Here is a 15,295-nt window from a genome sequence, read left to right as displayed (position 1 = left end):
TGTGTGTGTGTGTGTGTGTGTGTGTGTGTGTGTGTGTGTGTGTGTGTGTGTGTGTGTGTGTGTGTGTGTGTGTGTGTGTGTGTGTGTGTGTGTGTGTGTGTGTGTGTGTGTGTGTGTGTGTGTGTGTGTGTGTGTGTGTGTGTGTATATATATATACATACATACATACATACACACACTATAAAACATCTATAAAACATCACTTATAATGCATTAATAATGCCTTGTAATGCACCTATAATGCATTGTCTAAATAATAGGCTTTAAATAAAGTGTTACCACATTTTTTTTCAGTGTATTTCTTTTTAGAGTTACAGGTTACAATGCTCATGATTGTTTGTTTTTACATTAGTTATTACTATAATGAGCTGAAGCCTACTTACGGGTACTCAATAAGACTAGGCTGGAGTCAGCCTCTCATCCACTGGTGTTTTTTCCAGCGCGCGTGTAGTTTACTCATTTCACGCTCCCGCTTCCCCCTTCCGTCCAGTGTGTGTGAGCCTGCAGACCTGAGCGCATCTCCACCGAGACACCAAGCGCTCTGGACAGAAAACACCACCACGGCACTTCACGCGCTGTTTTCTGTTAACGTGCTCTTTTCTTTTAACGTGCAGAACGACGTTTAAACGCCACAGCGGAACATCGAACTGTCTTTATAATCGCCCTCGCGAGTGTTTATGCAAATGGACTAAAAGCGTACGTGCGACTCCAATCGCACACTGGCTTGAATCGCGCGGTCTAAGGTAGGTGTTTACTTATACTATATGTGTAGGTTATGTGTACAAATGAACGTTTGAATGCTTTTTAATTTTAAGTAGGGCACACAGAAAACAAATATATCAGAAAACAAAGGGTTTCCCCCAACCTGGAGAGGTACCTGTGTTATTGGATGGATGAGGACAAAGAAGGGCTTTCCTGTGTTTGACACACTGTCCATCGTTATTTATTCGTTTTTATATTCACCATAGCGTATGAAGTATGGATTAAATTGTTAACACTCTTGTTTTTTTTACACTCTCTCTCCCTTTCTCTCTCTCTCTACTCTATCCCTCCATATGTCTCCTATTTCCCCCCACGGCTTTGTTTATTTGCCCTCATGCTCTCGCGCATAATCTTCAGAGCATCAGTGATTATTCACTAACACCATATGTTCTCATGGTATTTTCTTTTATTTACATTTGCCCTTTGTTTAATAGTCATATTCAGCCTATATTCAGCCTTATTATAATGCTGTTGTTGAATAAAGTAAGGATATTCAAATTGTGACAGAATGTGGATTAATTCTCCTGCTGTACAAAACCTTATCTATTGAGGTCAGTTTCATGACCTACATTTCTAGGTTAAGGGGTTAAAATGAGATAAACTAGCATGCATGTTAATGAACGAACCATGATGAAAATTGTATTTTAACAAAGCAGACAGGGCATTTTTGTGGGAAAAATAGGACTAGGATGCTGGATTCTGAAGGATGTGATTTGAAGTCAGATGATGTGTGTGAGTGTGTGTGTGTGTGTGTGTGTGTTGATGACACCATGTGCCGGAGTGTGGGTTTGCATCTCATCACGCTTTCCCGTGCACTCCCAGCCAATGTTAATGAGATTCGTCGCATAAATCTTGTTTTCTCACAAATTTTCTCTGGTTTAGACAGATCATCTGAACATCAACCCAACTCTGGCCACCTTTGCAACCTCAGTTGTCTCCATGGAAACTGAGTACCATCAGGCATCATTGGGCTCTCTGGTTTGCACCCAAGACGGGGAGGCGATGAGCTGCCAGACCCCGGGCCCGGTTACATTTCAGCCGGAGGCCACCGGAGCGGTATCGGACTCCTTCCCATGTCTGCGTCCCCTCTCTCTCCCCCAGCAGTCCGATGAGGAGGCACGTTGTTCTGGTGAGGTCATCGTTATGGTCAAGGACCAAACAGAGAGTGGTAATTCATCATTTCATCAATAATATGTCATTTTGTTAAGGAACGGGGGGGGGGTAAGAATAATTGATATGAAAGCATCTGCCTTGCCTCCAGGAAGAACACATCGGGGACTTTCAGGTCCTGCTATCACACTATAGTGATTTGCATACGGCAATCAGTTTAATGACTTTAAAAATGGCATGTAATTAAACAGGCAAACAACAGAGATGAGGTGCGTGTTTTCAGAGCTCAAAAACTGCAGGTGCAAAAAGAAGGGAGAAAATGAGAACTACAAAGATTTTAAAAATCTATATTGAAAACATATGGCATGTCGTCAGTTTATGGCAAGGGCTTAAATTGAATGTTATTTTTGTATTATTTTCTATTCCTAGCATTTATTCAGCATCTTTAATTTTTGTTTAAGCTTTAGTAATGTTGCTATATGCTTGTAATATTTGTATTTATTCGTTTTAAAGGGGCTATATGTGAGAATTTTCATGTAGGCTATTCATTGCATTTTTATTTCCAATGTGTCAACATCTTGCAATGAAACTTGTGAACAGCAGGATATGAAACACTAGACCTTCCTTTACTTCCTGTATATGAAAGCCTGAAGGATGTGAAGGTTACACGCGGCGGTTATGCTTATACAATGTTCAGGATAATGCCGAAGGAGCCATTCTGTACTGCAATGTCAATGTGTCATGCGAAGAAAAGGGATTCAGTCAAACTATCGTCTCACATAGCCAGATCTATAGTCTCAAATATAGACCTACTTTAAAATCAAACTATCATAATAGTGTAATTTTTAATTACCTGAATTGCAGAGCTGGTGCAAACATTTCCCTATCACTATCATCAGATGCTTCCTTAACGTATGCTTTCTCGCCGCTGTCATTTTAGTAGAGTTTATTTTGTTATTGCGAGGAAAGCGTGCAGCACATATTTACATATTCATCTAAACGTCGCTCTCAGCGGCGTGGACGGCGTCTGGATGTTAGGGTGCTTTCACACCTGAGCGTTTGTTTCGGAACCTGGTGCGTTTTCTCTCTTTGGTTGGTTCGGAACACGGCAATCGCGCTCGGATCCGCACCAAAACAATCGCTCCGAGACGAGCTCTGGGGCGGTTCGCTTGAGGTGTAAAAGCAATCCGACCTAACGGACCAACGAACCAAATGGTATTGTAATTCATAACAGGAAATGTGAAAAAGAAACGAAACAAAAGAGCACCTCTTCATCTTAAAATGTTGTGTTTCTCCGTGCGAGAACGTTGTCCCGATGAAGCCTTGATTCCTGCTCTAGCTGCATAATAACATCCGTATAATGTTTGCGCATGTCCTGACACAGTTAACCTCTAGAATTATAGTATAGTGTTTGAATTTGCTTCAGTTTTAATTAGGGTTGGGTACCAAAACCCGGTGAAAAAGATTTCGGTGCCACTTAAATTCAAACGTGCTTTCGCGCTTTGGCTGGCGAAATCACTTTTCAGTGTGTTAAACCACATTATGTTTATTTTAGGTTCCATACATTTAAATGCAAATTGTCTATGGAAGCGGCAAAAACAATCCTTTCAGACAGTTATAACTTGACTACGTATTTTATTCACATCAGATACACATTATATAGTAACTATATAGTTTACTCTATTCTTCTCCCAGTTCAGCGGTCAATTACTTTCATGTATTTCGTGAGACGTGAATGAATTTACGTGATGTAAATCTGACAGATCCGATTCTCTGAGGCGCAAACTAACATGGTGCCGCCCATCGCGCATTATAGATCAACTAACACACATTCACTCGCACATATTTGAAAATCTGAATATCAGATGTTCATGACATAGTTAGAAAGTTTGTGAATATTTTGAATAAAAATAAAAAGTCAAATAAATCTGATACAGCTGAGCTGTCATACAGCGCTATTGGTACATCTGTGTGTCATGTGAGAAGCACGACGCGTCGCCATGGAAACAATAAGGCGATGCGCTCTAAAATATTTAGCCGGATAATATGGTCATATTTCTGCAAAATAAAGCTGAACCTTGAAGCTGATTTGTAGCAGACCAAGAATACAGACTACTGCTGTTATTACTGTAACTGTTATTTAGTGTTAAATTAGTTGTAGTTGGGTTAGGTGGCTTTAGTTTTACTGTGAATTTGATAAGTAAATTGTTTTGTATTTATTTCTTTTTATATATTTAAGTATACTTTAATCTTGTAATAAAGTTTTAAACTTAAATAATAATTTTTTAAAAAGCCATTCTTTAATCTCATCCACCTCGTTTTTTTTTTTTTTTTTAATTATAAGTTCAGGCACCGTTCAGGCACCGGTACCGTTTTAAAAGTATCAATTTGGCACCGGTATCGAAAAAAACCCAAACGATACCCAACCCTAGTTTTAATACGACTGTAGTATAGAATTTAACAGCGGGAATGGCGGCTACATTCGTATAGTTACAAATAAAGCCACAATAAGCTCATGGAGCTAACTTGTCATTCATCTTGATGGATGACGCAGAGGAAACTCTGACCAATAAGAGGACAGTTGCACTCGTGTGTGACTTGCGTGAACACATTTTGGTACGCTTTGGAAGGTTGCCTTGTGAAAGCGAAACAAACCAAGAAGAAAATGCAACATTGTAACAAATTAAGTCCCTGTTTTGGGTCTATAGTGAAAACGCCCTTAGTTAACAGTATATCGCTGCAAAAGGTATTTCCAACTTCTATTTACTTTTAAGCAAAGAATGCAAACTTTGCCGTGAGCATATCAAGACACTGAATCACATTTGTACGTTAAATGTGCGCGAGCACGAGCAATAAGTTGCTGGCTGCAGTTCACTTATCGGCCACCAGTGTCGCTAATAACAAGGGTTTCTGAACTCTATAGCCCCTTTAATATTTCCATTTAAGTTTTAATTTCAGTTTTAGTAAATAGTACTTAAACTTAATTTATTTCAGTTAGTTGCGCAAGCCGGGTTCACACTGCGATTTTGGTCATGATTTGGTCGTCTAAGGGCACTTTCACACCTACCTTGTTTGGTCCGGATTTTCGGACTTTTCAGTTTGGTCCGTCAGAAGACAGAAGGTCAGAAATGATTTTGAAAGACATTTTGTATGATTTTACTTAGAAAGCCTTTCTTTAATGTGAATTTCGTTTTGTATAAATTGTATCTTAATTTTAATCAATGTTTCATCAGATAATTGCCTGAATTTAATAAATAAGAAGCAAATAGTCTATAGCAGACAATAATCGCCGGAGCGATCACATACTTTGCACATGAACTGGAGCGCGTCTCAAATAAACCGAAACTCACTTGTCTCACAAACATGAGAAATATGTGTATTGTGTATATAAAGCTTGGAATGTCCACTAAACGTAACTAAAAGAAAATAGAAAATATTTACAATCCGCACTGTTCACTAGTGGCAACGATATGCGTCTGTTCATTCATTCTTGTCAAAGACGCTGAGGTCAGACGCACGTCCGTTTACAAACCAATCAATGTCCAGATGCAGCCCACATAGATGATGACGAGTGGACGCAAGTGTGTCATGTAAAGTTCTTTAGTGCGCTTGCATAATTGCAATGTGAAACTGAACCAAAACTAACCGAATGTATAAAATTTATCAAAACATGACTTTCGGTTCGGACCTTGGTGCAGACTTTCAGGTGTGAAAACGACAAAATTAGAAAATCCTAAAAGATTCGTCTGATCCTATTGGCTAAAATCAAGTGGCAACCTCCCACGGTTTCTCTCTTGAATCCAACACAGAAGTGAAGTTCGACTGGCCACTAGAGACAGGGAGTCAAATCTGTATCTCCCCCATGTTAAAATGCCCAACTTTACATCAGAAAAATATGTTTACAGCCTGGTACAAAAAGTGGTTTTGGTCTATATAGCTATTTTTGACCTTCATGAAAACTATGAGGGGGACTAATTTTTGTATAACTCATCCGTTTCAATTATATTAAGCCTTAAAGTTCTGCATAATTAAGGGCGTGGCCACTTGAGTGACAGGTGGATAGCCACTATGGTCGAGCTAGGCGGGCGTGGTTTCAGCAACCAGGCACCTCAGCTCCACCCACGTCCCGAGTGGAGACGTTTGGCCATTTTCAGTTATCCGGGAGCTGCCAAGATGGTGACGGCCGGCTCTGCCCACTTTAGGCTTCAAAAATGCTCTTCAGAAACCTAAGGCAGACGTCACGGACACTACGTCCATATTTTGGCGCTTTTCCATTAGTAATAGGTATAATAATATATAGTAATATAGTAATATTATAGTAATATAGTAATATATTACTAACATAGTAATGGGTATTTCACGCAATCTCTGGCCAAACTATTTAAAAATGGCAGGGTTATTCCATAGACCATAAAAAAATATTCAGGATACTCCGTCTGGTGCGTGCAATGATGACGCAGTGAATAGTGACGATTCTCTCTGACCAATCCGCAGTCTGCCGTGTTTTCACGTCACATTTTAGTATCGCCTCAGCTCGCTCAGAACCTCGCCGGAGGTGATACGGAAAAAAGTACCTGGAAGCAGGTACAGGTACAACTTACACAGTGGAAAACTAAACAAAGGCGAGGCGAGGCGAGGCCATTTGTTTGCAGTCTATGGCTAAAATCTGTAGTCTTTGGTCTATAGTTTATAGTCCACGATCAAAATGAACATTAGAGATTTGATTCTTTGTTACACACCATTTCAGTCCCGCGTGTAATGCAGCTCACAGTCTGCGTGAATGGGTTGGTGATGTAAAACTCCAGACAAGTTTTCATGTGCGCGTCTGTTTTAAACACATCTTGATTGTCGTACATTCTGACATTGACAGCTGAGATCCCACAATGTGACATGAGGGTCATGTTCGTACAGTTTGACAAGCAACAATCATAAAGGACGATTGTAAATCATACAGTGTGCTCCCCGGCTTAAAGCAACATTTCAAGTTTACATTTGTTTTTTAATTAACAAAAATTATTTTTAATACTCTTTGTTAACAATAACAACACTGAACCAGATCAATATCAAGTACAAAAGTAGCTGACTAGGAGAGGTTGGGATGTGTTTTCTTCACATTCAGTGTTTTTAGAGCTGACTAGTTGTTTCTTTTTAAATCGAACACCATTTAATTAGCTACACATTCACAAATGCGCCACTCTAGGACAGCTAATAGAGATATCCGACAGCTACAGGTCACTAAAAGCCACTGAAACCATAAATAGACACGCCTAGAATAGAATATAATAAATGTTACGTAACCAATCAAAAAGAGCAATTACACTACTGGCGTACTTTCTGTGCCCACAGTTTAAATCTGGGGCTTTTTAAAATCATATTTACTCTAAACCCTTGTTATTTTCTAATCCTGGTTATATAAAATAAATATATGATGCTTAATTTCAGAATTTAATAAGCAAATAGCTTTTTAAAAAAAAAGCAAAAATATAAGCTAAAAGACAAAATGATTAATTCAGAGCACACTTTCCAGCAGCACTAGTTTGCTGCGCTGCAAATCTGACGATTGTAAATAATGCACAATCTCTTCTGAGTGGCATTTCTTTGTTGACTAAACGCACAATGGCTGAGGCCGAGAGCTGGCAGTGGACAAGCACAACAACTCTCCAGTTTTGTTGTTTATTGTGGTCTGGTGATGCTCTGAGGAGTTCGTTTGAGGTTAAGAGCGAGCTGGCAATTTTTTTATTTCTCTTCTTTTTACAGTCGCTGAGTGTGTCATAATACTCTTAATTTAATTAAAGTTGTGCATCCGAATTAAAACTGCCAACGGGGCTTCCTGGCAGGAGGGGCTGAAAGGCATGACAGAGATTAGTGAATTAATTGCATTGGTGGCCATTTAATTAAAGTTGTTTTCAAGAGCACGGCATCCTGGGTTTCTATCATCATCACATTTGGAGGGAAACATGGTGAGACAAACAATAATGATAACAGGCAGTTACAAAAAAGAAAATGTCTTTCTTAGTGAGTATTAGAATAAATGTGCACATCATATAAAACGATTATCCTACTGATCAAAAGATTTTTATGATCAATTATTATCGGTGCTCTATAATTATTAATACTTATAGTGTTAAAACAATTTTTGCTGTTTAATATTTTTGTGGCATCCACGATACATTTTGTTTCAGGATTCTAAGATGAATAGAAATTTAATGATTAGATGATTAGAAATGTATTTGAAATTTATATTTTTTGGAACAATTTAATGAATAAAAGTATTTTTTATTTATTTATTTTTTAATCTCCCTTTTTTCCAAACTGTTGAATGGTAGTATAACATGGTTTCCACAAACTCTGAAGTAATGATGCTGAAAATTCAGCTTTGCGTCACTGGAATAAATTGCATTTTATATTAGATTAAAATAGGAAAGAGTTGCTGTTTTTACCGTATTTCTAATCAAATATTTCAAAAACATTAAAACATCTTAATTATACCAAACTACCATACCGGTAGTGTATGTATTCTCTAAGAAGGATAGATATCCTTGCCAAGTCACTAATTCAATTACTACCGTTGTCTCACCATATAGGATCAAGTAAAAAATGATCAGTTTTATTCTTTTTGTTCGCTTACATCCTCTCTTTCTTTTGGCAGCTGATGGGATTTGTTCTTCCCAGAACAATGTTTTTGCATCCAAACCAATTCTCTCCTCTCCTCCTCGCCGGCATCATTCTCTTCCTCATTCGCACCATCCACATGCGGGCCGCACCCGGATGGGCAGCCGCTCCAGCTCCATCGCCTACACGGCGTTCTCCCCGCGGCCCTCTATTTCACGCCATTCTAGTATCGCCACCAACCCCCCAATGGACCGCTCCAAACCCAAAGACTACCTCATCCTCGCTGTCATCGCTTGCTTCTGCCCTGTCTGGCCAATCAACATTGTGGGATTTGTTTACTCCATCATGGTATGTAGAACTTGGGCCTTTGGTTCATTCTGCAGGATGCCTCATATACTTCATTTTAACAATGAATAAACTAAATGTTAATATTTTTTCATATTTTAAACATTTTTAAATAAATATGTGTAAATATGTGTTAATATATTAACATTGCAATTTATTCTATTATTTTTATCTTATTTTATTTTATATTTGGTCTTTCCCCTGCCAAGACTGCTTGTTTATTAGCAAATATCTACATTTTAATATTAATACTTTTTTTACTGTCTTAAATTTCACTTTAACAAAAAATAAACTAACTGTTAATATTTTACATATTTTAAACATTTTAAAATAAATATGTGTTAATATATTAACATTGCAATTTATTCTATTATTTTTATTTTATTTTATTTTATATTTGGTCTTTCCCCAGCCAAGACTGCTTGTTTATTAGCAAATATATACATTTGAATAATAATAATATTTTTATTCTTTCTTAGATTTCATTTTAACAAAAAATAATCTAACTGTTAATATTTTTTCATATTTTAAACATTTTTAAATAAATACGTGTTAATATTAACATTTCAAACTTTAATTTAATTTAATTAATTAAATTAAAATTGTATTAAATTTTATATTTGGTCTTTTCCCAGCCTTGTTTATTAGCAAATATATACATTTTAATAATAACATTTTTTGTATTATTCTTTCTTAGATTTCATTTGAACAATTAATAGCTAACTGTTAATATTTTTGTCATATTTCTTTTTATAAATATGTGTTAATATTAATATTTCAAATATTTTATTTTTTTTATTTTATTTTTATTTTTAAGTCTCCTTGTTTATTTGCAAATATATGCATTTTAATAATAAAATGTTTAATTCTTTCTTAGGTTTTAGTTTGTTTTATTACAAAGTAGTTGCGTATCAACCCCCTTTACCATCATATTTTCCATTTTAAAGTTTGAACTATTCCATAAATGAATAAATAAATATATAATGGCATCAAGTCACAATACAAAATATACACAACATTTTGTTACATTTGTCAGTATGGAGAAATCTTAAAACTTCAACCCTGTTACCATGATTTTGTATAATAAACAACTGACAATTGTAGAATTATTGAAGTACTGTTATTGGATATTTACTGAAATATAATTTTGTAATACTGGAGCACAAGACTTGTAATGTCAATCCAGTCACCATCAACCCTGTTACTCTTCTGGAGGAATAATTATATTCTAATATACTGTATATTCAATTTTAATATTGACATTTAAACACACTATATGTCCTATAGAAATCTTCATTTGATGTTTTTTCTAATGGAGATGCAAAATTGTTATTTTCCCCTCATTATACCAGACTGAATTTTTCATTGCGTGTTACAGTGTTGAATATGTAAGGTGATTTTAATGGAACCTCAGTTCTCACTGTCACGTTCTCTTAGTCCCGGAACAGTCTGGAGCAGGGGAACATAGATGGAGCGAGACGTTTGGGTCGCGTGGCGAAGCTGCTCTCTGTGGTCTCACTGGTGGGAGGAGCGGTCATCATCGTAGCATGCGCAGTGAATCTGTCAAGTAAGAGCTCTCTAACCTCTTCACCCATGCCTCATGGGACTCTGTCCACTTCACAGTCACACACACTCACTCAACATGAAATATGCTGGATATTTATGCATTCTATCTCAGAATCCTAACTCTATTCTTAGGACATCTAAGTAGGTCAAGAAGCAGAGAAGTGTTTAAATACTTTGACTTTTTCCCAATGGACATTTTGGGGAAATTTCTACAAAGCTGTAGGTGATTAGAAGACATTCACAGTTAGCACAGATTATTTGTAGCCACTTGAATAATGAACATTATCAGGCAGATGTAAAGAAGTCACAGACACTGATGGTAACCAACAGAATCCAATCTAATCCCTCCCTCTTATTTAACGTCAATGAAACGGCACTCAACACAACCCATTTACTTCCATCATGTGACGTATTTCAGAGTAAACAGGATATTCAGTTCAAATATAGGACAGGACTGGATTTAATCCAATGAGAATTGATTGGATTATGAAAGTGAGTGTTACATATGACATATTACATAAAACAAGTGATCAAGTACATCAAGTATATATATATATATATATATATATATATATATATATATATATATATATATATATATATATATATATATATATATATATATACACCTGATCACTTGTCTTATGTAATATGTCATATGTAACACTCAATTTTCATACTCAAGTACATTTTTTATGCATTTAATAGTACATATTTTTCACCTGGGTTTTTTATATTTACACATTTTAATAATTAAACAAAATACGTTTTGTCTATTCTTTTTTATGTTTTAGTTTAGTTATTGTTTTATTACAAAGAATTGGTGAAATGTCAACCCTGTTACCATGAGGTTGTTTAATAAAACACTATGATTGAAATATTATTTTTATTGGATATTTACTGAAATATTGTTTTTTAAATCTTGAGCACAAGACTTTATGTCAGCCCAGTTACCATCAACCCCAATACCCTATCAATTTTTTGGAGGAATAATTATATCATAATATACAGTATATTCAATGGGCTTTATGCACAGCTGCACTACTTCCTGAACTTCAGCCAGCTCCTTTGTTTCCTGTCTGCCATTATTGGACAAACTGATTAATCCAGGTGTGTCTGATTATTGTTGTTGTTACTACAGAGGTCAGGCACACCTGGATTAATCAGTTTGTCCAATAATGGCAGACAGGAAACAAAGGAGCTGGCTGAAGTTCAGGAAGTAGTGCAGCTGTGCATAAAGCCAATTGTAATAGTTTTGCTTTTTATGGCATTGGCATAGTTCTTTTGTCTTTAGAATAATACACACTTTTATTTGGACTTTGACTGAATCTGATCTTTTCAAAACCACACTACAGCTCAAAAGTTTGGGGTCAGAAATATTTGTTTTTTAATTATCACTTTTATTCAGCAAGAATGCATTAAATTGATCAAACGTGTCAGTAAAGACATTAATAAAAAGATTTCTATTTCACATAAAAAATTTTCTTTTGAACTTTTGAGGATGCAGAAAAATATATATATATTACTGTTTGCACAAATATATTAAGCAGCACAACTGTTTTCAACATTGATAATAATAATAATCATCATATTAGAATGATTTCTGAAGGATCATGTGACACTGAAGACAGCTTTGCATCACAGGAATAAATTACATTTTAAAATATATTCAAATAAAAAAACTGCTATTTTAAATTGCAATAATTTTTCAAAATGTTTACTGTATTTATGATCAACTAAATGCAGCCTTGTTGAGCTTTTAGTGAAGGAAAAGCATCAACAAGTGAACTCCTTTAATACTCTATAAAAAGCATCCCAGCATGCAATTTGTGATGTTCAGAGTGAGCAGAGCTGGAGTCTAGACAAAGAAGAAATAAGATAATCATAGTGCATAATGTACTGTTCTGTGTTGTTTCTATATAACATTAATAACCTGATTTATCTGTGATTTTCAGTTAATATAAAATCCTGAGTGCATTGAGCGTGCCATGGAATCGAGCTTCGCATCAGACCACTGACCAGAACGCCACGGCCCATTTGTTTTGCCCCACTGCTGCTGTGACGGCAATCACATCTCAGAGAGCAATCGATTATCGGATGCCTTTGCTCTCCGAAAGAACCCTTGGTAATCTGCACCAACATGCCATCCTTCAAAAAGATGGAGCAGGATACTTTCACCTGAGATTAGTTCCTTGGCACTTACTCAGAGGTTGTTGGAGCACTTCACACCTAAACATGAACACACTCTGTAAAGACTGGCCACGCTGTTGTAGAGGAGAATTGCTGGTAAAGCGAAAGTATTTTTCCTCTTCAAGAAGCAGAAAACAAGCCAAATCAATACACAGACGCGGGTTTGTCTGATTGTTCCCTTCCAGTATCCAATGATAATGACACACCAGTTGTTCTGAAGGTTTTAATGTGGCCCACGTGTGATGAAGTGGATGTCCTACGGCGGCGGGAGTCGTGATCACGTCATTACATCAGAGACACGCTTGATTCACTATGTTGGCAAGGTTCGTTCTGTTTTCAAAACCTCGAGATCTGTGAGTAAAAAGGCAAGATATCTTAGCAACAAGAGTTATCTTTATTATACCAATGTCATTTTATACTGTAAATGAGAAAAAATCTGACATCGTACATTTGGAGTTTCGTATTTCATTTGACATTATCAAATGACAATCCAACCTTTATTCTTCAAACCGAAACTTTGACTGTTCTTGAACATGACTGCTGTTTAGTCATGCATAGACAAAATGTAGCTTATGTTTTGGAAAAAAGCTAAATGATCATTTGCAACATCCTCACCCCTTTTGATGAAGCAATATGCAAGCGCTCACAGGCAAGATAGATAAAAACATGTTTCTGGAAGTAATAATCTTCATGAGAACACGTGTGTCTGCTGCAAACCTTTGTATTTGAACTGTGTTGTTGGGTTATTTACAAACACTGTGTAATCTGAAATATCCGTAGCTAAATGTAGCAAATCACAACCAAATTTTGCAATATTGTATTAACTAGACGTTGTGTTAATTAACTTTCCTGTAGATCCAACTGGGACATTTGGCTGGGAATACTGATCTGGAAGCAGTTTTGAGTTGTATATAAAAAGGAATGTAAGACGGTTTGTAACAATGGCGGTCCATGTCATCTTTCTCTGGTTGTGAATGGATGTAGCTTGTGCATTTCACTTCTGTTTAGATTCAATGGTATCGCATTTGCTATACTATAGAATTTGTGATGTGTGAATTATTATATTTATGGTAGGTCTTGTAGGTTAAATCCATGTATTTCTTTATGCATCTTTTTTTAAATATATTTTTAATACAGCCTTTTATTTTTCCTAATACCCTTTTGGCACATGGAATTGCATTCTTGTTTCAGTCTGCCCTGATGGAAAGATATAAAGAGCGGAAATGTATGAAATATTTAGCTTTTACAAACATTGTGCACTTATTTTTGCATGCACCCCTTCTTTCTCAAATATTTTGATAGTCTTGTAAGCAGCACTATTTCCCTCTATGTATCCTGTAGGGAATAAAGCATTAAAAAGATGTGAAACAGATGTGAATTTTCACCGTGGTCTGACTGCTGGATTTGTTCTTGTTAGTGGGACTAAGTGAGTTTGAATCTTCTGTTGCCAGGGAGACCATCTGCCTCTCTTCAGGTGTGTGAGATATGAGAATTAGACTGGACATATTGAAGACAGCACGGAGAAAACAGTGTAAAAATGGAGTTATATTTAGGTCTGTCGATTTGCTCGTGTGCCGTTACATGGTCACAGAGACGGGAGAGGACGCTTTTATTTACTCGCTTCTCAAACCATTTGCAATGAAATGCTATTTTGAAATCCACAAGGAACAAACTACAAAAATGATAGATAGATAGATAGATAGATAGATAGATAGATAGATAGATAGATAGATAGATAGATAGATAGATAGATAGATAGATAGATAGATAGATAGATAGATAGATAGATAGATAGATAGATAGATAGATAGATAGATAGATAGATAGATAGATAGATAGATAGATAGATAGATAGATAGATAGATAGACAGACGGACAGAGATGGATGGACGGACGGACAGGTAAATAGATAGACGGACGGACGGATAGATAGATAGATAGATAGATAGATAGATAGATAGATAGATAGATAGATAGATAGATAGATAGATAGATAGATAGATAGATAGATAGATAGATAGATAGATAGATAGATAGATAGATAGATAGATAGATAGATAGATCAGACGGACGGACGGACGGACGGACGGACGGACGGACGGACGGACGGACGGACGGACGGACGGACGGACGGACGGACGGACGGACGGACGGACGGACGGACGGACGGACGGACGGACGGACAGACAGACAGACAGACAGACAGACAGACAGACAGACAGACAGACAGACAGATAGATAGATAGATAGATAGATAGATAGATAGATAATGGACAGATAGATAGATAGATAGATAGATAGATAGATAGATAGATAGATAGATAGATAGATAGATAGATAGATAGATAGATAGATAGATAGATAGATAGATAGATAGATAGATAGATAGATAGATAGATAGATAGATAGATAGATAGATAGATAGATAGATAGATAGATAGATAGATAGATGGATAGATAGATAGATAGAGGATGGATGGATGGATGGATGGATGGATGGATGGATGGATGGATGGATGGACGGACGGACGGACAGACAGATAGACAGACAGACAGATAGATAGATATATAGATAGATAATGGACAGACAGAAAGATAGATAGATAGATAGATAGACAAAATGACAGCTAGATAGAAGAACAAGAACAAACAGAAGGTCAGAGTAAGAGAGTGAGTGAGAGAAATAAAAGATGGCTGCCATCATCCAGTG

At 36.4% G+C, this 15,295-nt stretch overlaps 1 protein-coding gene across 2 annotated transcripts; it reads left to right on the top strand.

Annotated features, from left to right (window-relative positions):
- Positions 1-423: 423 nt before the first annotated feature.
- Positions 424-13,968, top strand: prrt2 (proline-rich transmembrane protein 2). Of its 2 annotated transcripts, none has more exons than XM_079846170.1 (5): positions 424-743; positions 1,645-1,891; positions 8,522-8,832; positions 10,267-10,396; positions 12,351-13,968. In XM_079846170.1, exons 2-5 carry the CDS (start codon positions 1,702-1,704, stop codon positions 12,365-12,367), a joined length of 648 nt encoding a protein of 215 aa, XP_079702296.1. In that variant the 5' UTR covers positions 424-743; positions 1,645-1,701; the 3' UTR covers positions 12,368-13,968. The 2 variants fall into 2 exon arrangements, with proteins under 2 accessions (XP_079702296.1, XP_079702295.1); XM_079846169.1 differs by having other exon boundaries at positions 1,645-1,930; positions 12,351-13,967.
- The last annotated feature ends 1,327 nt before the right edge of the window (positions 13,969-15,295 follow it).

The sequence above is a fragment of the Gobio gobio genome (assembly GCF_949357685.1).
Source record: "Gobio gobio genome assembly, chromosome: 20".
In the NCBI taxonomy this organism is placed as follows: Eukaryota; Metazoa; Chordata; class Actinopteri; order Cypriniformes; family Gobionidae; genus Gobio; species Gobio gobio.
This window is presented reverse-complemented; position numbering and strand designations above follow the sequence as displayed.